The sequence below is a fragment of the Rana temporaria genome, chromosome 4 (genome assembly GCF_905171775.1).
Source record: "Rana temporaria chromosome 4, aRanTem1.1, whole genome shotgun sequence".
Lineage (NCBI taxonomy): Eukaryota > Metazoa > Chordata > Amphibia > Anura > Ranidae > Rana > Rana temporaria.
In genome coordinates this window covers 254131178-254155236 of record NC_053492.1, presented here as the reverse complement: position 1 = coordinate 254155236, position 24059 = coordinate 254131178, and the positions used below count along the sequence as shown (strand labels likewise).

Sequence of the window (24059 nt, the reverse complement as noted above, 5' to 3'; positions counted from 1 at the left end):
TTTTTGCGGGTAGGATTAGATCGGATAGCAGTGGATGTCAGCAGACATGTGTCCGCTGACATCCGCCGTTCAATAGGAAAGAGTGCAAAGTTTGATCAGGTTCACCTGAAAAACTGACAGGCAGACCTGAGGACATCCCCTGTGAAAGGGGCCTTAGTGTTACATAGGCTGAAAAAAGACTTCCTTTATGTCCATCTAGTTCAATCAAAAATAAATAAATAGAAGAACTAAATTAGAACAACTCAATATTCAGAATCTTATACCCACATTTACCTACAGTTGATCCAGTGAAAGGCAAAACAAATCCTATAAAGAATGGTCCAATTTGCTCCAGTAAGGGAAAAATAAATTCCATCCTTATTCCTCATGAGTCAATTGAATATTCCCTGGATCGACCATCACTAAATGTATTACTTGTAAAAAAAAATTGCCAGTTATATTTTGTGTATTTAGGAATGCATTCTGCTCTTTTTTCAAACAATCTACTGAGCTAGCCAGAATTGGTTCTTGAGGGAGTCTATTCCACAATTTTACAAATCTTTAACGTGAAGAAGCCTTTCCGAATGTGGGGGGTAAATCTCTTTTCCTGCAGATGTAAAGTTGTGCTCTGGTGCTTTGTAATGACCCTAAAGTGAGAAGCTCTTCACCACATTCTCTATATAGACCACTTATGTATGTACATATGGGGCCTGATTCCCAAAAAAGCTGCCTAACTTAACTTTCAGCAGTTAAGTTACACTGACTTAAAATCTCTACCTAAGTGCCTGATCCACAAAGCACTTACCTAGAAATTTCAGGCCGTGTAACTTAAGTGCCGCCGTCGCAAGGCGGTCCTCCTCTCCGGGGGGCGTTTAAAATTTAAATGAGGCGCGCTCCCGCGCCGGCCGTACTGCGCATGCGTGTGACGTAATTTTCCCGACGTGCAGCGCGCGAACGTAATTGACGCCGGGCGGCTTTGTGGATTGCGACGGGACACTAAAGTTGCGACGGGTGAAAAAAAATATACGCGCCGGGAAAACAAATAATTATAAAAAAAAATGACAGCGTCGCTCAGCATGCATTCCTGAGAGGGAGAACTCCATGCCAATTTTCAAAGAAAAAACCGGCATGGGTTCCCCCCCCCCCCAGGAGCATACCAGGCCCTTAGGTCTGGTATGGGTTGTAAGGAGACCCCACCACGCCGAAAATTCGACGTAGGGGGTCCCCCTACAATCCATACCAGACCCGTATCCAAAGCACGCTACCCGGCCGGTCAGGAAGGGAGTGGGGACGAGCGAGCGCCCCCCCCCCCCTACTGAGCCGTGCCAGGCCGCATGCCCTCAACATGGGAGGGTTGGGTACTCTGGGGCAGGGGGGCGCACTGCGGGCCCCCCCACCCCAGAGCACCCTGTCCCCATGTTGATGAGGACAGGACCTCTTCCCGACAACCCTTGCCGTTGGTTGTCGGAGTCTGCGGGCGGGGGCTTATCGGAATCTGGGAGTCCCCTCAAATAAGGGGGCCCCCAGATACCGGCCCCCCACCCTAAGTGAATGGATATGGGGTACATCGTACCCCTACCCATTCACCTGGAGGCAAAAAGTAAAAGTTAGTAAACACACAACACAAGGGTTTTTAAAATAATTTATTATTCTGCTCCGGAGGCCCCCCCTGTCTTCTTTATTAGCTCTATTACCAGGGGGGGCTTCTTCTTCCACTCTCCGGGGGTCTTCTTCCACTCTCCGGGGGTCTTCTTCCACTCTCCGGGGGGGGTTTCTTCTTCCGCTCTCCGGGGGGGGGCTTCTCCGCTCTCCGGGGGTCTTCTTCTCTCTTCGCCGCTCTCCGCTGTTGACTCGGCGAACCCCGGTTCTTCTCCAGCTGTCCGGTGCCTTCTTCTTCAGCGCTGGCTGCCTGCTATCTTTGTGTGTTAGCTCAATTACTAACAGGCAGCCGGCGCGGTCTTCTGTGACGTCAGGTTCTTCTTCTCCCCTCTTCCGATGTTGACTTGTCGCCTCTTGTCACTGCAATGATGGAAGCGCGCCTTGCATCCCATTTATATAGGCATCACCGTCCCATCATGCTCCGGTAGGTACCCACGTGGTGGGTGCACGTGGGTAGGCACCCACCACGTGGGTACCTGCCGGAGCATGATGGGACGGTGATGCCTATATAAATGGGATGCAAGGCGCGCTTCCATCATTACAGCGACAAGAGGCGACGAGTCAACATCGGAAGAGAAGAACCTGACGTCACAGAAGACCGCGCTGACTGCCTGTTACTAATTGAGCTAACACACAAAGATAGCAGGCAGCCAGCGCTGAAGAAGAAGGCACCGGACAGCTGGAGAAGAACCGGGGTTCGCCGAGTCAACAGCGGAGAGCGGCGAAGAGAGAAGAAGACCCCCGGAGAGCGGAGAAGCCCCCCCCCCCCGGAGAGCGGAAGAAGAAACCCCCCCCAGAGAGTGGAAGAAGACCCCCGGAGAGTGGAAGAAGACCCCCGGAGAGTGGAAGAAGAAGCCCCCCCTGGTAATAGAGCTAATAAAGAAGACAGGGGGGGCCTCCGGAGCAGAATAATAAATTATTTTAAAAACCCTTGTGTTGTGTGTTTACTAACTTTTACTTTTTGCCTCCAGGGGAATGGGTAGGGGTACAATGTACCCCATATCCATTCACTTAGGGTGGGGGGCCGGTATCTGGGGGCCCCCTTATTTGAGAAGAAGAGGTCCTGTCCTCATCAACATGGGGACAGGGTGCTCTGGGGTGGGGGGGCCCGCAGTGCGCCCCCCTGCCCCAGAGCACCCAACCCCCCCATGTTGAGGGCATGCGGCCTGGCACGGCTCAGGAGGGGGGGCGCTCGCTCGTCCCCACTCCCTTCCTGACCGGCCGGGTAGCGTGCTTTGGATACGGGTCTGGTATGGATTGTAGGGGGACCCCTACGTCGAATTTTCAGCGTAGGGGGGGTCTCCTTACAACCCATACCAGACCTAAGGGCCTGGTATGCTCCTGGGGGGGGGAACCCATGCCGGTTTTGAATTTAAAAATTGCCGTGGAGTTCTCCCTCGGGAATGTATACCAAATGCCGTCGCTTGAATGGGCCTTTACAAGGTGTGACTAACTTTCCACATTGTAAAACCAGCCCTAGTTTTGCGCAGGCAAAATCGGAACTTACGCAGAAATCACAGTGCTGGAAAGCGTTGTGGATCTGCTTAAGTCCTCATTTGCATACTCAAAGCTGCATTTCCATGAGAAATGCCCCCAGTGGTGGGTGCGGTACTGCATCCTAAGATCTGACCGTGTAAGTGTCTTACACATGTCAGATTTTCTGCCTAACTTTGGAAAAAGCCTTTTGAGGATCGTTTCCAAAGTTAGGCACAGACTGAACAGCAGTTAAGTCTGCGTATCTCTTTTGGGAATCAGGCCCATGGTGATCATATCTCAACCTCTTCTCAAGCGAGATTACATTTAGTTGAGCTAATCTATCCTAGAATCTGAGGTCCTCCATGCCTGCTTATTCCATATGATGTCTAACCAATGCTTTATACAGGGGCAAAACTATGTATGTCTCTCTCTTTTTCTCTCTCAGGAGTCTATACCTCTTTTAATTCAAATATCTTTCTTGCTTTAGAAACTGCAGTTTTGCATTGTATGCTGTTATTAAAGCAGAGCTCCACCCAAAAGGGGAAGCTCCGCTTGTGCACATTTCCCCCCTATACTGCCACATTTGACAATTTTTGGGGGGAGTTTTTGGTTTTGAAAGATACCTACTCTCACTTCCTGCTCAGATCATCACTGCGATCTCTAAGCATATTCGACCCCTCCTCCCCCTGCAGCCTTCTGGGACACGCTCAGGTCCCAGAAGACAGCGAGACCATTCACAAAGCACAACGTGACTTGCACATGCACAGTAGGACTGCTGATCTTGCCTGGCTGTGGAGGGGATGTGAGTGGTTGGCTCAGGCTTTCAGAAGCACACTGAGAGGCTGAGCCAGCTGCTAGTCAGGCATTCGGGTGGGATTACTGCAGAGCCTGGACCGGCTCTGTGACAGGGCTTTAGTCTTCTGTAGGCTGGATCTGGGTCACAGGAGAGCAGAAATAAGTGCCAACAAGACCAACAAGAAAAATATGGCCAAAAAAAGCTTTGACCATACTTCTCTTTTAAAACTGTTGGACATATCAGTGTACAGAATAATGATAGTGTAGAACAGGAATCCTGTGATGCCTTTACGCTTTTTCTATAATTCTGTAATTGAACTCTATGCACCTAGCAAGACTTGAAACAAATCTTACACATCATTTAACAATCCAATGTCAAACCAAGGCAAAGAGAGACTTGATTAATGCTCCTGGCCGTATTCTTGAGAGTAGCTCAGAGTTTAATTTCATGTACCATTGGCGGTATCCCTGGGCCACACTCAGGATTGATTTGCCGAATCCTGGTCCGTCTTACTTTCCGTGTCCCCAGTATCCTGCGATGTCCCATCGCTGTGTCCCCGACTCGATCATCGGCCCGATGCTCTGTGTTCTGGGCTCCGTTCCCTGCGAGCGTCACGACACATGGGGGCGGAGCCGGCGGCAAATTCAAAAAACATAACACATACAGTACACTGTAATCTTACAGATTACATTACTGTAAGATTACAGTAATGTAATCTGTAAGATTACAGTGTACTGTAATCTTACAGATTACATTACCGTATCAAATCATTTCACCTCTTTTTTGTCCCTAATGCTTTGTCCAGTGCCCTGCATGCAGTTTTATATTTTATATATATTTATATATATATATATATATATATATATATATATATATATATATACACACACTGTTATTTCTGCCTGGAAACTTGAAATTGTCCCTGGCAACCAAAAAGCGTCCCTTTACGTCAAAAGTGTTTTTTGACCAGCTAGAAAACAGCGATAGTAAATTGGAACACTTGCAGAATTGAGCGATAGTGATTCGTTGGGAAATTCATTTTATTATTATTATTTTTTATAATTATTTACAGGCAGTTATATTATAATTTATTATTTTGTGTTTCAAACTTTATCATACCCGGGATGTCTACTAGACTCTTGTTTGGACAGATTTAAGTGAGTTATTACTAAGGATTACAGGCCTGTACCACTTTGAGATTTTAAAAATCGAACATAGTCATACAGCCAGGGAGGTTAGGAGAATGGTTAGGATCAATGCTGAGCAATAGGAGAGGCCCATCTTATCATATTCTTCAGATACTGTAGCCAGGAGTTCTTTGGGTGCAAAATATATTAGATTAGTAAATTGCAGGCACCCCAAAGTGCTTGTTTTTTTGGCAGTATGTTTGCTTTGGATACAATGATGTACCCGACAAATCTGCTTTAGACCCTGCCTTTTCTTTCTCCTAATGATCAGATGTAGATTATAATAGAGAGGATTAATTTAAAGTGTATGTAAAGGCTGAAGGTTTTTTTTTTCTTTTTCCTTCGTGCACTTTCTGTGTGCTACTCCCCCTTATACTCATTTGAGCCCCCTCTCTTCCAGATTAATAGTGAGTATTGCTGCTCTTCTTTTTTTTCTTAACAGATGCTAGACAGTATTAAAAATCATGAAGTTCCCCTTTAAAGGGGTTGTAATGGTTCATGTTTTTTCACCTTAATGCATCCTATGCATTAAGGTAAAAAAACACCTCACTGTCACGGGCCCCCCAGCCCCCCCGTTTTACTTACCTGAGCCCGTCCATCTGCTGTGTGTGTCCCACGGCGTCCTCTTCTCCACAAAGTCTGGCCCTTAATTGAATAGATTGATAGCAGTGCAGCAATTGGCTCCCACTGCTGTCAATCACATCCAATGATGCGGCTGCCGGGGGGGCAGGACCGAGTCATTCACCCGGCGTCTATGGATGCCAACTGTATGACACGGGAGTGCGCCCGCAAGCTAATCCCCTTGGGAAAGAGCTTCCCAGAGGGGATAGCTTTAGTGGAGTGGAGCTGAGACAGCCGCCGTGGGACCCCAGAAGAGCAGGATCAGGGCCACTCTGTGCAAACGAGCTGCACAGTGGAGGTAAGTCTGACATGTATGTTATTTAAAAAAAAAATCGAACCTTTACAACCCCTTTAAGTATAGGTCTGCTTTAAATTGAAAAGTCACTCTCCTCTTTCGAAACACATTGCATTCGTCTGTTCTCTCCAGTTTCTCTAAGGATAGCTGTGATCTACAGGCCCCCTGGACCAGTATCAACCTTTCTTGATAACTTCTCTGTTTGGTTACCCTACTTTCTTCTGAAATTCCCACAATCATTCTGGGTGACTTTGACATCCCTATTAATACTAACACTTCTGCCATTTCCAAACTTCTCAGCCCAAGCAGTGTGTGTGTGTATGTGTATGTATATGTATGTATATACATACAGTGTATATATATCTAACCACATTTTCTTGACATTCCAATATGATGCCCATGTATAGAAATCTGACTATTTGCAGTATACAAATAGTGACTCTCATTTCATTTATAAGTTTAGAGCCTTCTGTGACACTGATATCCAGGACCCAGAGCTGCCTCAGTTAGCTCTGAAACAGCAAGACTCAGTGCAGTCACCATTGTCCATGGTTTCTTATGAACATAATGGCATGACCCAATTGTTGGATGTTGACAACAAGTTTGCTGCAGTTGGTAGCCAGCCACTGTTTTGTGAGCACAATTATGGTGATTCAGATAGCAGAGCCCATGAGTAAATCCCGTTCCTGCTGCCCCAGAGACTACTGCATGATATGCTATGGGAAAAGATAATGGTAATATGGGGTAATCTTATTTCCAAGTCTGCATTGGATAGAGTTTGGGGCAGATCCACAGACATCTGCGCCGGGTCTAAGATACGCTAGGCCGCCGTAACTTATCTTTTTTAAATTGAATCCACAACGAATCCGCACCATAAGTTACGGCGGCGTAGTGTATCTGTCGCGGCGTAAGGGCGCGGAATTCAAATGGCTGTGATGGGGGCGTGTTTTATGTTAATACGTCGTGACCCGACGTAAACAACGTTTTTTTGGAACTGTGCATGCGCCGTCCCTGGGGTATCCCAGTGCGCATGCTCGAAATTAAACCGGAACCCGCCAATGCTTACGACGGTGACGTCATTCTACACAAATTCCTATTCGCTAACGACTTACGCAAACAACGTTAAAAAATCAAAATTGTACGCGCGAAGGACGGCCATACTTAACATTGAGTACGCCTCAGTATAGCAGCTTTAACTATACGCCTGAAAAAGCCGAACGCAAACAACGGGAAAAAATCACTTGGTATTTGTCATTTTAAATAAATGGAGGTAGACATTTTTACCACTAATTATACATGCTCTCAATCGTGAAAAGGATGTATAATGCAGTACAAGTCAATGGAAAGCAAAGAATTATCAAAATGGTCTTTATGTTAAGTTAAAATGAATACTTAAAGATGCATGTACAGTATATTTCCTTGTGAAGATGGGTGCAGTGATTACAATTATCTTGCCAAAATGAATTAACATTAGAAACCAAAAAGATAATAACCTACTAAAAAGCAGTACATTTTGCTACGTCGTGTATCCCTCAGTGTTTATGGCAGTCAATACCACAATGTTATTACCTGTTATTTTCTCTCTACTTTCCTATAACTCATTTCTAGAAGTACATAAACCAGTGGGTTGTCAAAAAATTCTAATTTAGAAATAGAACAAAATTAAACCCCCTGTTTGCATTATGTCGCTTGTAGAAGTCTATTAAAGTAAGTAAGACTGCAGCTGAGCCTTTCTTTCTGTTCAGATTTAAGTTAGCTGGACAGTAGCTGGGAAGCTAATTGTAAATCAAACTGAAGTTCATGACACTCCCTGCTATTCATTAGGACACCGGCTGATACCAGAATTGATCAAGCCTAGCTGCAGTATGTCAGCAGGTCTCCCTTGACAACTGAAATCAACTTCATTTGTTAACAATGAAAATAATAACAGTTGTATTATTTACACAACAGTGACAACTGATCTGTACATTTCTGAAGGAAATGTATAGTTGGACAGCATTACACACGATAGTAAATATTGTATTTAATTCCAAATGTAGCATCTTGAGATTATTTATGTATGTAGCAGTGGATTTCTGTCTTTTTCAGTTCTAAACTTTACAAAAATATGGTACCTATATAATATACTATGGTATAGTGCCTTTTTTTAAAAAATACGTTGGAAGTAACTATTGTAACATATATCAGAAAATTGTTTTTATTGCTTGCCATATTTTCATATTTTGATCACTGATGTGTGTGTAATAGCAATGGACCAATAGAAGTATAAAATTGGTTCTGTTGGATCTATTCTAAAGTGATTCCTCTTTAAAAAAAAAAAAGCAATTCTGCGATTGAAGTCTAGTGTAGGTGGAACCCATTCTGGTCCTAGATTGCTATCTCACTGACAGCGACACAAGGAAGCACTCAGATAGTTGGTTCTTGAATGTGTACAAAGGAGTGCCTGATGCAAAATTCCCTCTCACTTAATGGACTTTTTGAAACATTTAATAGTTAGGATTATCAAATCAAGTCAACCTGTTTCCGCGTGGAAAAAAGCTTTAGCAGCCGGCTGCCTACAGTGCTGTCAGGAGATGCCAGTCTTCATCAAGCCTTAAAGTGGTTGTTAAGCCATTATAGTATATTCATGCCACCCCCTCTGTTAAATAAAGATGTGTCCCCGATTTCTACCTTATATCAGAGCATCTCCTGTCGCTCATGTGACTCCTCACTGCTCTCCTCTCCCAGGCTGATGGCTATAGCGGGAGGGGCCAAGAACGCCCGCTGATGTCAGGAGAAGGGCAGGAGAGAGAGCCGAGGAGTCACTTTTGTAGCAGGCCCTTCATATTTTGATCATTGTAATTCATCAACAGGCGAGCAATTGTCACTTCTAGTGGATATCTGCATATCAAAGAATACTATTTGTTTTCTTAGTGAAAGCATTTACATGTGACTTGCGTGTGGTTTTAATAAAATTGCATACATCCAGATCATAAATTCCTGCATTAGCCGCTATCCTCCATTGTATATAGCTAGATGGTGAATGTCTGTTGGTTGTACAGAGTACTTATGAGTAGTAGTAGTAGTAGTAAGCAAGCAAGGTCCAGTTATTCTCAGCAAGAAAATCAATCAATATTCATAAAATCAGTATTCAGGAAAACACTGAGTTTTAACCACTTCCATACAGGGCATTTTCACCCCCTTCCCGCCCAGACCAATTTTTAGTTTTCAGCGCTGTCGCACTTTGAATGACAATTGCGCGGTCGTGCGACGTGGCTCCCAAACAACATTGACGCCCTTTTTTTCCCACAAACAGAGCTTTCTTTGGGTGGGATTTGATTACCTCTGTGGTCTTTATTTTTTGCGCTATAAACAAAAGAAGAGCGACAATTTAAAAAAAAAACACTATCTTTTACTTTTTGATTTAATAAATATCATAATTTTTTAAAAAAAAACGATTTTTTTCCCTCAGTTTAGACCGATACATATTCTTCTACATATTTTTGGTAAAAAAATCGCAATAAGTGTATTTGATCGGTTTGCGCAAAAGTTCTAGCGTCTACAAGATAGGGAATAGAATTATGGCATTTTTATTTTATTTTTTTACTAGTAATGGTGGCGATCTGCAATTTTTATTGTGACCGTGACATTGTGGCAGATATATCGGACACTTTTGACACATTTTTGGGACCATTCACATTTACACAGCGTTAAGTGCTATAAAACTGCACTGATTACTGTGTAAATGTGACGGGCAGGGAAGGGGTTAACACTAGGGGGCGCTAAATGGGTTAAATATGTTCCCTAAAGTGTGTTCTAACTGTTAGGGGGAGGGGGACTCACAAGGGGGGGCCATCGATGTGTGTTCCTCTGTACTGGGAACACACATCAGTCTCCTCACCGCTGACAGGACATGGATCAGTGTGTTTACACAGACAGATCCATGGTCCTGCCGTGATTGCGGGCAATCGCGGGTGCCTGGCAGAGATCCACAGCTCAGGTGGGAGAATCTGTCCACAGGACAACTATTAGTCATGCACTCCCCAAATCTGGCCTTTATAGAAGAAGTGGCAAGAAGAAAGTTATTTGTGAAAGAAAAACCATGTGGGGGACACAGCAAACATGTGGAAGAAGGTGTCTGGTCAGATGAGACCAAAATTGAACTTTGTGGCCTAAAAGCAAAATGCTATGTGTGGCAGAAAACTAACACTGCACATCACCCTAAACACACAATCCCCACCTTAAAACATGGTGGTGGCAGCATCATGTTGTGGGGATGCTTTTCGTCAGCAGGGACAGGGAAGATGGTCAGAGTTGATGGGAAGATGGATGGAGCCAAATGCAGGGCAATCTTAGAAGAAAACCTGTTAAAGTCTGAAATAGACTTGAGACTGGGGCGGAGGTTCTCCTTCCAGCAGGACAGTGACCGTAAACATTCAGCCAGAGCTACAATGAAATGGTTTAGATCAAAGCACATTTATATATTAGAATGGCCCAGTCAAAGTCCAGACCTAAATCCAATTTAGATTTTGTGGCAATTCACAGATGCTCTCCATCCAATCTGACAGAGCTTGAGCTGATTTGCAAAGAAGAATGGGCAAAAATCTCCCTTTCTAGATGTGCTAAACTGGTAGAGACATACCCAAAAAGACTTGCAGCTGTAATTGCAACCAAAGGTGGTTCTACAAAGTATTGACTGGGATACTAATTCACCCCACACTTTTCACATATTTATTTGTAAAATATGTTGAAAACCATTTATCATTTTCCTTCCTCTTCACAATTATGTGCCACTTTGTGTTGGTCTATCACATAAAATCCCAATAAAATACATTTACATTTTTGGTTGTAACATGACAAAATGTGGAAAATGTCAAGGGGTATGAATACTTTTTCAAGGCACTGTAAACTGATCATAATGAACCAGTCCCTCTAATTCAGTCTGCAAAAGAAAATGTGAAACAAACCGCTATTTCCATTAAAATAAAAGCTGGCAATCTGCTGTAAAGTTGTTCAAACCCCTGTATTGTACATTGATCAACCAGAGGAGATATATTTTATTAAAAAAAAGGGGGGGAAATTACTCCTTAAAGCTTGTTTATATGCACATGCATTGTTTGTGAATGATTCATTAAAGAACAACTCCAGCCACAAATAAATTTCAGTTCAGATGTCTTCAGTCAGATTGCTAGCATCAACTCTTCTTCTGGGCCCAAGTCATCCTGGACAGTGAAAGGAGATGCAGAACAGTGATGAGGTCTACAGAGAGAACTGCATTCATTATTGCCTTTTAGCTGCCTTGAGTTCAGCTTGAAGGAAGCTACACAGGAACAGGAGCGTTCAGATGTAAGAAAAAAAAGGGAACAGCATAAGTTATTTAAACTGCTACCTAATTTTTTTTATACTGAATTCCTGAACAGCTAGATTTACATGCAGGCTCACAATGGCCTTGAATGGACTGATACAAATGAATGAAAGGAAAAGCTCAGTAATGAATATTATACTGTATAGTCCTTTCAGTATGCCCCCTGTGTGTTTTGCAGCAACTCAGAGCTTCCAAATGTAGCTTTGTTGGTGGGTGGTGCAGTTGCCTGGGTACATACTTCTGAAATCAGGGTTGTGACCAGGGCTGTGGAGTCGGTAGATAAATGTTCCGACTCCGACTCCTCAGTTTTATGTACTTCCGACTCTGACTCCCCGACTCCTCTGTATTAATATGCGAATGTATTTTATACATTCCTTGAGGGAAAGAAACGCAACCTACCACAGGACTACTGGCTGGGAAGCCAACAGTCTACTGTATTGTACAGTTGAATCCAAGAAGCTGTTCCACCAAGTTCTTCTAAGCTCTTCTAGCAGAGAGGTAGTTGGGCTGCTGCTTTCTCCTTTGTGTGCTTATCTGCTGCTGAAGATAGGGCAGTGGGAGGATCCAGGAAGGGGCATTTATTCTAAAACATGATTTTCCTAGGAGAATCCCATAGTCATGTTTAAAGTTTAAGCTAACATTGAGAGTTTACAAGTTTTTATAGCCTTAGCTAAATGACAGCAGTTTTTCCAATGGTTTACAGCTTCTGTCTTGAACTATTGGCCCTCCATTCCCTTCACTTATACAAGTGTCTCACTCTCTAGTCCTGCAAAAAACATATTTATTTAATCCCTTATCAGTGAGAGGCTAGGTTACACATGGACGCTGCGTTCCCTGTAAAAGCAGAACACAACACTATGGAAAGTATAATTATTGCAGCTCCTAATTGTGCGTTGCGTGCCATATAGTGAAGCACATGAAAAGCATGTTTCTTCACGGTCACTTAACGTGTTCGTTTTGCGGTTACGTGAGGCACTGCATGCATTGGTCTTTATTCTTACAGTAGAGAAGTCATTAATTATAACTTTTTGTGAATTGGGACATTTAAACTTGCTTTTTTTTTTTTATTCCAATCTAAATTTAGTCGGAGTCGGTGCATTGTTTGCCGACTCCGACTCCAACTCCAGGTACCCAAAATTTTCCTCGACTCCGACTCCACAGCCCTGGTTGTGACACACAAGAATTGCATGCTCAGAAAATCCCTCAAACTTAAATCGGCAACATTTAACAAAAGCAAGGACTGGTTTCACAGTTATTACAATTGTAGACACAATGGGCCAGATTCAGATACAATGGCGTATCTTTAGTTGGGCGTAGCGTATCCTATTTACGATACGCCGCCGCAACTTAGACAGGCAAGTGCAGTATTCACAAAGCACTTGCTCAGTAAGTTGCGGCGGCGTAGCGTAAATGGGCCGGCGTAAGCCCGCGTAATTCATAGTAGGCTGGTAGGGGGCGTGTTGTATGGAAATTAATCGTGACCCCACGTAAGTGACGCGCCTAACGAACGGCGCATGCGCGCATCACATCAAATTTTCTCTGTAAATTACGCCGGCTCAATGCTTAGTCGACGTGAATGTAACCTATGCCCATTCACGTACTACTTACGCAAACGACGTAAAATACGATGCTGTTCCGACGTCCATACCTTAACATGACTTACCCCTGCTTTATGAGGGGTAAAGTTAGGCCGGTCGTACGCCTTACGTAAACAGCGTATTTTAATATGCCGGGCGCAAGTACGTTCGTGAATCGGCGTATCTAGCTCATTTGCATATTCAACACGGAAACATATGGAAGCGCCCCTAGCGGCCAGCGTAAATATGCACCCCAAGATACGATGGCGTAGGAGACTTACGCCGCTCGTATCTTGGCAACAGTGAGGCGTATCTGATTCTATGAATCAGTCACAAAGATACGACGGTGCACATTCGGACTTATGACGGCGTACGTGGAGATACGCCGTCGTAAGTCCTTTGTGAATCTGGGCCAATAAGTATAAACTGGTAATTGTTTGTGCTTTGAACTGCTATATGAATTATTTGTATGTGAATTGGTGGTTTGCAGGCAAAGGAACAGGTACTCTTAACTTGCTTCCTCACCAGCAGCACATACTTATTTTCCCTAAGCTTCCATATTGCTCAAGAAGCAGAAGCCTGGTGTAAGCTCTAAATGGCTTCTAGAGTGTACACAAGGCTATAGACCCCCTCCTTTTCCTTCATGACAGTGTTGGTCCATTCATCCAGCACTTGTGCTGTCTTGTCTTTTTAGGATATCAAGTGCTTCTAAACTCAAGGTTTGAATTTTCTTGAATCAGCCTGATTTTTTACACTCAATTCAGCCAGTTCTAATATATTCTATAGTCTGACTATATAGGCATTAACATCTGATACGAAGCAGGGACAAGTCTCTAAAATGCTTATCATCCTTGACAGATGATTGAACATTCTTTTTTACCTGTGGAATAGACAAATGCATTTACCATACATATGACGCAATTAAATGCCACCTAGATCGAAAAGGATAGTCCTGATAAGTATTTTGTTGTTAGAATTCAACAATAATTGGATTTATTAGGCTATGAAATTTTGTGTCCAAAAATGTGAGAGTGTAGTATTCAATGTAAGGCATGTGTATGTTTTATGATTTTCATACCAGCGACAACTTGTTTTAACATGCCAAATCTGATTGCCTTCAACCACAACCAGATTAGAAACTAAACCTGAGTTTGAAAATCTCACTTCACATTGTAGATTTCACGTCCATGCATCCTATTATATCACTGAACTGATTCTGTGGTTGTTGAGAATTTGTGTAATTTAATTGAAACAGCTCTGCGTGTGTAAACAGCCCCTTTGTTGGAAGAAGCTTTCACTGTTTAGTTTTGTCTTAAGTAACCACAGCCTGCTGTTTGTCTGTAAAACATTAGATTCAATGCAAAGATTAAAAGGGAATACTCTACACAATTCCTTTGGTGGTCAGTGAAACATGTAGGTTATATATACCTTATGACTGGTTTATTAAGCAGTACTATTTGTTAGGCAAACAAAAAGAACTTGTCTTCTTAATGTTCATAAGGTTTGAAGTGCAGAAGCCATGAGTGACATTTCACCTTAACATTTTATAATTCTGTTAGATGTTTTAATACCAAACCAAGGCAAGTTTGCCGAACTTGTGAAGGTACGCTACAAAAGTAGGCATTTAACGGAAACCTATGAATTATTGGGTATGCAAACTGCAGAACTCCTTCTTAAATTATCACCTGCCTGGTTGTCTTGTGGGATTCTCTACCCTCAGTCACTTATGTCACTGAGTTATAATAGGTATGCAGATTGGGAGTTACATCTTTATAAGAAATCTATCTATCCATCCATCTGCTTTTAGTCTTTATCTACTTTGTGATCATCGGTGGTACCTTAAACCTGTTTCTGTATTTTATTCAAAGGGTAACTTCACCTTCATGGGGAAAAAAATAATATAGTATATACAATTGCTACACAAGCCATATTGTAATTGAATGTAATTTTCTGTAAAATTCAATGCATTGTGGCAACCTGGAAGCATTACTGACACCCTTGGTGTATGGAACAACCCCAGAAATGTAATTTCTTGCTTGTGTGATTGGCTCACTGATTTTCCCAGAAGCCTGCAGTAAGATACAAGTCAGATTTTGGGCATCCACTGCAACCAAATTTTCAGTTTTGGTGAGATACTCTGAAAGGGTTAAATACTTCTAAATTAGTGCATTTTCCTCATTAGAACACAAGGTGCATCAGCTGCATAATAATGAAAAAGACACTTCAGATTCACTCTTCAGACAAAAAAATAATGTTTTTCTTCAGTGCAAAAATCAGTAGGATTCTGCCACAAAGTTTGTTAAAATCCCTGCAATGTACAATGATCTTCCAGAGGGATAACTTTTTTCTCAACAAAAGTGGGATTTTGTTCCTGTGGCGGGCCGTAAATAGTGTGACAGTAGGAAGTGACGCTCCTAGTTCTGGCCAGTTTTTTTTTCTATTATTTAAGAATTGAGGGTGCTCGGAGGTACTTATTGCATGTACAGGAAAGTTTCTGAATTGCTGGAATATCACCCTGTGTGTAGGCCTGATTATTTACTTTTCTATGTAGACGGGTGAAGGAATAAATTACTACAGGCCTGTCGCTGTCAGCATCAGGCAAAAATGTTTGGGATAAAAATGCAATCTAGTCCTGTATTGTTGCATATCATATTTGGAGCTCTTTTGCTTTGTAATGTAATGTGAAAGAGTGGTACCTAATCTGACCAGGCTTCACATAGTTGGCCATTCAGCTTAAATTTGTAGCTACAGTATTTTATTTGCATGCTACTGGAAGCTTCCAATATTTTTTTCTTCCTTGCTCTGTTGCTCAGAATTTAAGGTCCGTACACACAATGAGAATATCAAACAAAAAAAAAACATTTGGTGAGATCGTCCGATAATCTATTCATTAGTACATAGCTTTTGAGAGCTGATTATGACAGTTTATGTGAAAAAGCACAAAAATATTTCTTGTAAGATAACAGAACAAATGATTTTCGTGTAATTAGAATAGTATTTGTATTTAAAAAATTGTGTGACCGAGACTGCGCATGCTCGGAAATGAAAGAATACATTACAGTATAACACAATACATTACATCACTTCCAAAATTGTATCCTGTCTTAGGAGAATTTTCTTAACTTTAGTAACCTCTTCATTTTGGATATGAGATTAGCATGCAAAACAAAACAGACAATAATTTCACCAATATTCTTATTGTGTGCACTAGGCTTTAGGAGGGTCAGCTGTAGACATAGGACTTGGTTAATTTCCAAACTGTATAATGGAGCAATTATGTACATTCAGTACTAATTACCAAAATTGCATGTAACACATAAGAAATGTGTAAAACTGGGTATTTGATATCACGTGTTGCTTCTTTTCTAGGCTATGTTGGATGCAGCAGCTCATCATGGCTGGCTTGTCACAGCTCTAAATATAACATACTTGGTGCAGATGGTAGTTCAAGCTCGATGGATGCATGACTCTTGTTTACTCACTGTGCCAAACATTGAGAAACACCACCTACATCTGTTCAGGTGAGTACTAAACTAAATAATCTGTGAACTAAGTTAGGGATTCTAAAAAAAAATTAAACTTGATATTGATGTTAATTTGTGAAAAATTGATCAAAGACTCTACTTTTTGCTGAACCAATTATATTATAGGATTAATTTCCAGTGCAAGCTGCATAACTGGTTGACATTTTCTACTCCGGTTTTTCCTGTACTGCAGTTACCAAAATAGGCCAGACATATTCAACATATTTTTATGTATATATAACGCCATTAAATAAAAAGTAAAAAAAAAAAAACACTTTATTACTCTCCTAATGAAGGCATCTAAAGGTACATAGCCGCTTAGCTGGTATTATTTCTCTCATAACAGAATAGAGCGTGAATTTAATTCACAGACATCACATTAGGACACAACAGTAATTCTGACCTGCAGAATGTGCCTTATCAGTTTGGCTGAAATGATAGTGTGAAATCAATGAGTATAAAAATGGAAAACCCTTTCAGTAATAGGTTTCTGTGTACAGTGATGTCAAATTAAGCCAATAGTAGAGGAAACTGGAAAATTGCTCAGTGATGGCAGCACAGCTGTTCTTAGGCCGTAGAGCACTTATACCAATCTACAAGAAGGTTTGTTGCTTGCATGGCTTCAGTAAAGAATATATAGTTTGAAACGTGTGTGTAAATATATATATATATATATATATATATATATACTGATATACACTGTATAATAAATATGTGTGTGTATATATATATATATATATATATATATATATATATATATATATATACACTCACTGGCTACTTTATTAGGTTCATCTTGCTAGTTCCGGGTTGGACCCCCTTTTGCCTTCAGAACTGCCTTCATTCCTTGTGGCATAGATTCAACAAGGTGTTAGAAACATTCATCAGAGATTTTGGTCCATAGTGACATGATAGCATCTCGCAGTTGCTACAGGTTTGTCGGCTGCACATCCATGATGCAAATCTCCCATTCCACCACATTCCAAAGAAGCTCTATTGGACTGTAGATCTGCTGACTGTGGAGACCACTGGAGTACAGTGAACTCATTGTCATGTTCAAGAAACCAGTAGTGAGATGATTTGAGCTTTGTGACTATGTGCATTATCCTGCTGGAAGGAGCCACCAGAAGGATGAGTACATTGTAGTCATATAGGTATAGGCATGGGCCAGCAACAATAATCGGTGACAGCCAGTCACAGCGCTGGAACCGCGATAACCGGAAGTCACTTCGGGAGAGATGGCCGCGATGAAGGAGGGGAACGAGTACCACTACGGGGGCTTCGATCTCAGGTAAGTAATTCATAATGAGATAGTATGCTATGCATACTAGCTCAATATGCCTTTGTCTTACAGGGTGTATTTTTTTTCAGAGGGTTTACTTCCTCTTTAAGCAATCACATTCAAACTCATATTAAATATGAGTCAGCACACACCTGCCATCATTTAAAATGCCTCTGATTAACCCCAAATAAAGTTCAGCTGTTCTAGTAGGTCTTTCCTGACATTTTCTTAGTCGCATCCTACAACAAAAGCCATGGTCCGCAGAGAGCTTCCAAAGCATCAGAGGGATCTCATTGGCATTAGATATACAATGGAACACAGTGAAGACAGTCATCATCAAGTGGAGAAAATATGACACAACAGTGACATTACCAAGAACAGCATGTCAAACCAAAATTTATGAAAAGGCAAGAAGAAAACTGGTCAGGGAGGCTGTACAGAGACATACATTAACATTAAGGGAGCTGCATATCTGGCAAGTACTGGCTGTGTGGTACATGGGACAACAATCTCCTGTATTCTTCATATGTCTGGGCTATGGGGTAGAGTGGCAAGATGGAAGCCTTTTCTTATGAAGAAAAGCATCCAAGCCTGGCTAAATTTTGCAATGTTTAAAGTCTCCTGAAAGCATGTGGGAAAATGTGTTATGGTCTGATGAAACTAATGCCACGTACACACGATTGGAAATTCCGACAAGAAAACCGTGGATTTTTTTCAGACGGTATTTTGTTGGGATTTAATGTGATGGACCAACACTAGGTGCCACATATTTTTGAAGTGGAAGAAAAATTATAAATTGTTTTCCAAAATTTTGACAAATAAATATGTGAAAAGTGTGGCGTGCATTTGTATTGACCCCCCCCCCCCCCTTTTTACTCTGATACCCCTAACTAAAATCTAGTGGAACCAATTGCCTTCAGATGACACCTAATTAGTAAATAGAGTTCACCTGTGTGTAATTGAATCTCAGTATAAATACAGCTGTTCTGTGAAGCCCTCAGAGTTTTTTTAGAGAGCCTTAGCGAACAAACCAGACAGGTCTGGGTTAAAATTGTTAAAAAGTTTAAAGCAGGGTTAGGTTATGAAAAAATATCCAAAGCTTTGAACATCTCACAGAGCACTGTTAAACCCAGGTAAAGGTATGGCCCAACTGCAAACCTACCAAGACATGGCTGTCCACCTTAACTGACAGGCCGGGCATAGAGAGCATTAATCAGAGAAGCAGCTAAGAGGCCCATGGTAACTCTGGAGGACATGCAGAGATCCACAGCTCAGGTTGAAGAATATGTCCACAGGACAACTATTAGTCGTGTGCACCACAAATCTGGCCTTTATGGAGGAGTATCAAGAAGGAAGCCATTGTTGAAAGAAAGTCATAAGAAGTACCATTTGCAGTTGGCAAGGAGACATGTGGGGGACACAGCATACATGTGGAAGGAGGTGCTCTAATCAGATGAGACCAAAATTTTACTTTTTGGCCTAAAAGCAAAACGCTATGTGTGGCGGAAAACTAACACTGGTAATCACCCTGAACACACCGTCCCCACCGTGAAACATGGTTGGGACAGCATCATGTTGTGGGAGTTGATGGGCAGATGGATGGAGCCAAATACAGTGCAATCTTAGAAGAAAACCTGTTAGTCTGCAAAAGGCATGAGACTGGGGCAGAGGTTCACCTTCCAGCAGGAAAACGACCCTAAACATACAGCCAGAGCTACAATGGAATAGTTTATATCAAAGCATATTCATGTGTTAGAATGGCCCAGTCAAAGTCCAGACCTAAATCTAATTGAGAATCTGTGTCAAGACTTGAAAGTTGCTGTTCACAAATGCTCTTCATCTAATCTGACAGAGCTTGAGCTATTTTGCAAAGAAGAATGGGCAAAAATGTCCCCCTCTTAATGTGCAAAACTGGCAAAGACATACCCAAAAAGATTTGCAGCTGTAATTGCAATGAAAGGTGGTTCTTCAAAGTATTGTCTCAGGGGGGGCTGAATGCACATGCACACCACACTTTCACATATTTATTTGTAAAAAAAAAAATTGAAAACCATTTATCGTTTTCCTTCCACTTCACAATTATGTGCCACTTTGTGTTGGTCTATCACATAAAATCCCAATAAATAAATTTGCGTTTTTGGTTGTAACATGACACAATTTCAAGGGGTATGAATACTTTTTCAAGGCTATGTGTATCTATATATATACATTTTTTTTCTTCTTAAAATTGATGTGATCAGCTTGTTTTAAATAATCTTTTAAATGTGTGTGGTATGCACCTTAGGGCTTCTGAGTTTACTTCCTGCTTCATAGTGCTGCACTAATTATGCTTTAAATGTTCTAATAATTTAGTCTTCACAGTCTGTTCAGACTGCGTAAAAACTGTAAATTCTGTGGCCAAGTGATTTTATCATAGCAGTCATTCAACAGGGATGATGTCCAAACCTCATGGTGCACAGCCATTAGATAAAGAGTCTATAATCTGTATTTAACTACAGTCATCAACAAAAAGGACTAGTAAACAAATGTTTGCAATTCACATGTAAAAGTACTTACTAATAAGGAAATATTCCTTTGGTTTCACAGTAGTGAAAGAGGACTACATAATCACCATAATCAAAGTTTTTTATTTTTGAAAATGCACACACTCCACATTGGATGGTTTCCATCCATCAATACCAATGCCAAGAGGTTTTAGAAGACAGTGGTGTTCAGCTTTTAACTGTATTTATCATTGTTCTTTTAATGCTTCCATTGACTGTTTTTTGCACAATTTAATGCTACAAGGTTTGGGAGAGCAGTCAGATATCTCCAATAATAGTACAACAAAGGAAGCCTGTTCTATGTTTAGGAAATAAGAAACAAATGCTTGAACTGTAGAGCCATCTTAAGTCCACAGGAAGTAAACACTGAGCCGTATACAGAATAATTTAGTATCGGAGTGATAAAAATGTTACAGCAGATAAGAGATGTCCTATCCTAAAACCGCATATCAGTAGACCATTACATTCAATTGTACTGCTGTCAATATCACTTGTAACTAAAACCGATTCAGTTTAGTTTATCAACTCATAGATGTAAACAATACAGTATTCATGCAGAAGATCTGATTTGTTTTGTTTTTTTTTGTTTGTTTTTTCATATATGGGTTTTGTCATGAAAAATTGTTATAGGAATGGAAATATGTCCAGATAATGCACATTCTGCTATTGTATAAGAATTAGAGATATTAATTATGTGTGGTAGTTCTATTTCTGTGCAGTTACACTTTTCTAGTAATCATAGATGTTTCAGTGATGCTCAGATTTTTTGTACTTGAAGATGCATTACACAGTTTACTTATGAAGTTAGAAAGCAATTTCAAATTGAACTATTTTGCAATTCAATGCATTCAGTCTGGAATCGGAAAACTGAAATTTGGTTCCTATAGGTTTGTGCACTTGACATTTTACCAATACACTTTGAACTGCCTTATTAAATCAACATAGGGTATAATTTTGTGTCATAATATCTAACCACACATAAAAGTTTTATAATGCTTTTCTTTTGTTCTGTAAGAAAATGGAACCCCAGAAAAAGAACTGGCTGCTCTGAAAGTATAATGGGACCCATTGAGTGCCTTCCAGAGTTGATTGCAGCATGTGAAGGCAAAGAAGATATTTTCACTTCAATTGTAGAGCAGGACCTTCAAGTTGCACCCATTTCACAGGTAATCTTTCTGTTTCCTTTGTAGTGGCTCTAAAATTTAGGAATAGCTTATAGTTCGCACTAGGAACAGTGTAACAATTGACCACTCGTGTTCAGAGGATAAAGACATGTTCTCTTTCTAAATTGAGGTATCTGATTTAGCTCAGGAGACAAATACCTCATCAGTAAAGAGCTATGCTACTTCACTGCTACTCCTAGTATTTTCTTGTATTCGAAGTAGGGTGAAATTTGAACAGTACCAAAAAAGTGTGTATAAATCTGAGAATGTATTACTGTTTACTGATTTAGTAATATACCTCAGACTACTCATAGATTATCTCCAGCTGGTTCCACACATTAATGTCTCTCAAATTTTAATCACAACTTATTTGCCCCAAGTAATGGAAGTTGACTGAATCAAAAATATGGACGTCAGTTCTTTATTTCTTTATTCCCTTTGATTACCACTGTAACATAAATTAAAGACACCTGCCAGAGTGCCCTTCTCTTCAGTTAGACTAAGGAACTGAAGTGGATCATCTGCAGTGACGTTCTTTGTACCTTTTCTCTGTGTGATAGGTACACGTCGCAGTGACATTTTTTGTAACATTTCATAATTAATGCTTTCAGGTGCAAGAGACATCTTTGTTCAACACTGCATGGCCCAATAACTTTTATTGGTCATATTGCTTGTTGTTGTAACAGTCCTTGCTATAAAGTATTAGTATTATTCTATGTCCCAGGAGTAATGAATAAGGGCCCTTTCACACCAGCAGACCATATGTACGCTTTTTCATCCATCCGTTTAGGGATGAAAAAGGGACATACATGTATCCCTATGAGATAGCGGGTGTCAGCGGATCATCCGCTGACACCCGCTGACAGTGTCCGCTATGCTCCTATTCTGCAGACAGAGGAAAATCCTATTTTCTATCCGTCTGCAGAGCCGATCAGGTGAAAACGGACAGACGGTCCGTGTTCATCCGATCCCCCCATAGGGGAGAGCGGAGATCTGACAGGGCGGTCCCTGCACAGTGTGTGGGGACCGCCCTGTCATGTGCCGGTTCAGCAGGGATAAACGGCGCAATCCCCGCTGAGCAAGCGGATGAGACATGTACGGATCCTCATGGGATCCGTACATGTGAAAGGGGCCTTAGGGTTCCCCCGTACAATGTAACTCTCCTCTAGCACAAGAGAGCCTGTCATCTGATGCCATGTGATGAGCATGGCTCCAAAGTTGTTTTGAAATATAATTTGAAAGGTTTTTGGGAGCCTACATTCTGTTTAAGACTGGGCAGAACACAAAGAAGCAACACACTGGTGTGCCTGCATGGGCCCAGAAGAGGAACCCTTTGTTTATGGACTTTGAAAGCTGATTTGGGGCTATAGAGCTGGAGTGCTCTACAACTATTAACCTCCCTGGCGGTATGATTCTGTCTGGAATTACGTACCAAAAGCGGTACAATTATTTGCAAGGAAATTTGGTGTTTTATACTGTAGGCCTGTAATTCTTAGGAATAACTCACTTAAATCTGACCAAACAAGAATCTAATAGGCATCCCGGGTATGACATTTTTTTAAAAACAAAATTATAAATTATAATATAATAAATAATTATAAATAATTATAACAAATAATAATATAATTCTAATAAAAATTATTCAATAATGTAATCAAATCAAAATCACTGAAATTTCATTATTTTTATTTATTTTTATGACGAATTACCCCACAAATCGCTATCGCACAATTCTGCAAGTGATTATAATTTATTATCGCTGTTTTTTAGCTGATCTAAAACCATTTTTGACATAAAGGGACACTTTTGGTTGCTATGGACAATCTACAGTTTTCAGGCAGAAAGAAAGGTTTTTATTATATAAAAGAACATGTAGGGCACTGGGCAGACCACTAGGGACAAGGGGGGTGTGTTTTTTTTACATACAGTACTGTAATCTATAAGATTACAGTATACTGTATGTAATGTGTTTGTTTACGTTTTTGAATTTGGCGCCGATCTCCGCTCCCGTGCGTCGTAACGTCGCAGGGAACGGAGATCGGCGGCACAGGAGGACGCTGTGTGAATCGAGCGAGGTCCCGCTCGCTCACACAGCGCGGTGACATCGCTGGATCCAGGACAAGGTAAGACAGCGCACGCTGCAGGCTCTGCACAGCTACCCCGAGCGTGACTCGGGGTTACCGATTTTAGCAAAAAAAATCAACCCTGAGTCACGCTCGGGGATACCGCCAGGAGGGTTAAGCTGAGGGTCACTGAATTATTTCACTTTGTCTTAGACCTCCTCTAGAAGCCAGAAGCAAGCAGTAAAGAAGTGCTGTGTAAAAGTCATAATATTGATAAGGGGGGCTTGCTGTTGTCAGTGAAAAGTGAAGATCTGTTGCAGCCTAATGCTAGGTACATGCAGGGAGGTTTTTTTTTGTTCAACCAAGCGAATAAACCATATTTACTTTGCAATGTTAGTGTGGCAGTCTCCACCACTGTGCTATTGTGTTCTGACAAGGGACTTGCCCTCCCTCACTGCCATTGGCTACAAGCACTAATTGGATGCTGGTTTTCTAGTATGCCTTTTCAAATAAAAATATAGTCGTTTAAGCAGCTTTTGTCAGAAAGGCT

General features: G+C 41.3%; 1 protein-coding gene across 3 annotated transcripts in view; it reads left to right on the top strand.

Moving 5' to 3' along the window:
• Positions 1-24059, top strand: part of ASCC3 (activating signal cointegrator 1 complex subunit 3) — an 841816-nt gene that overhangs the window by 799335 nt on the left and 18422 nt on the right. For all 3 annotated transcript variants that reach the window (XM_040350155.1, XM_040350157.1, XM_040350156.1), the window contains 2 exons: positions 16304-16455; positions 21299-21449. In XM_040350155.1, the coding sequence (XP_040206089.1) occupies positions 16304-16455; positions 21299-21449 (303 nt within the window). The remainder of the gene's footprint in view (positions 1-16303; positions 16456-21298; positions 21450-24059) is intronic.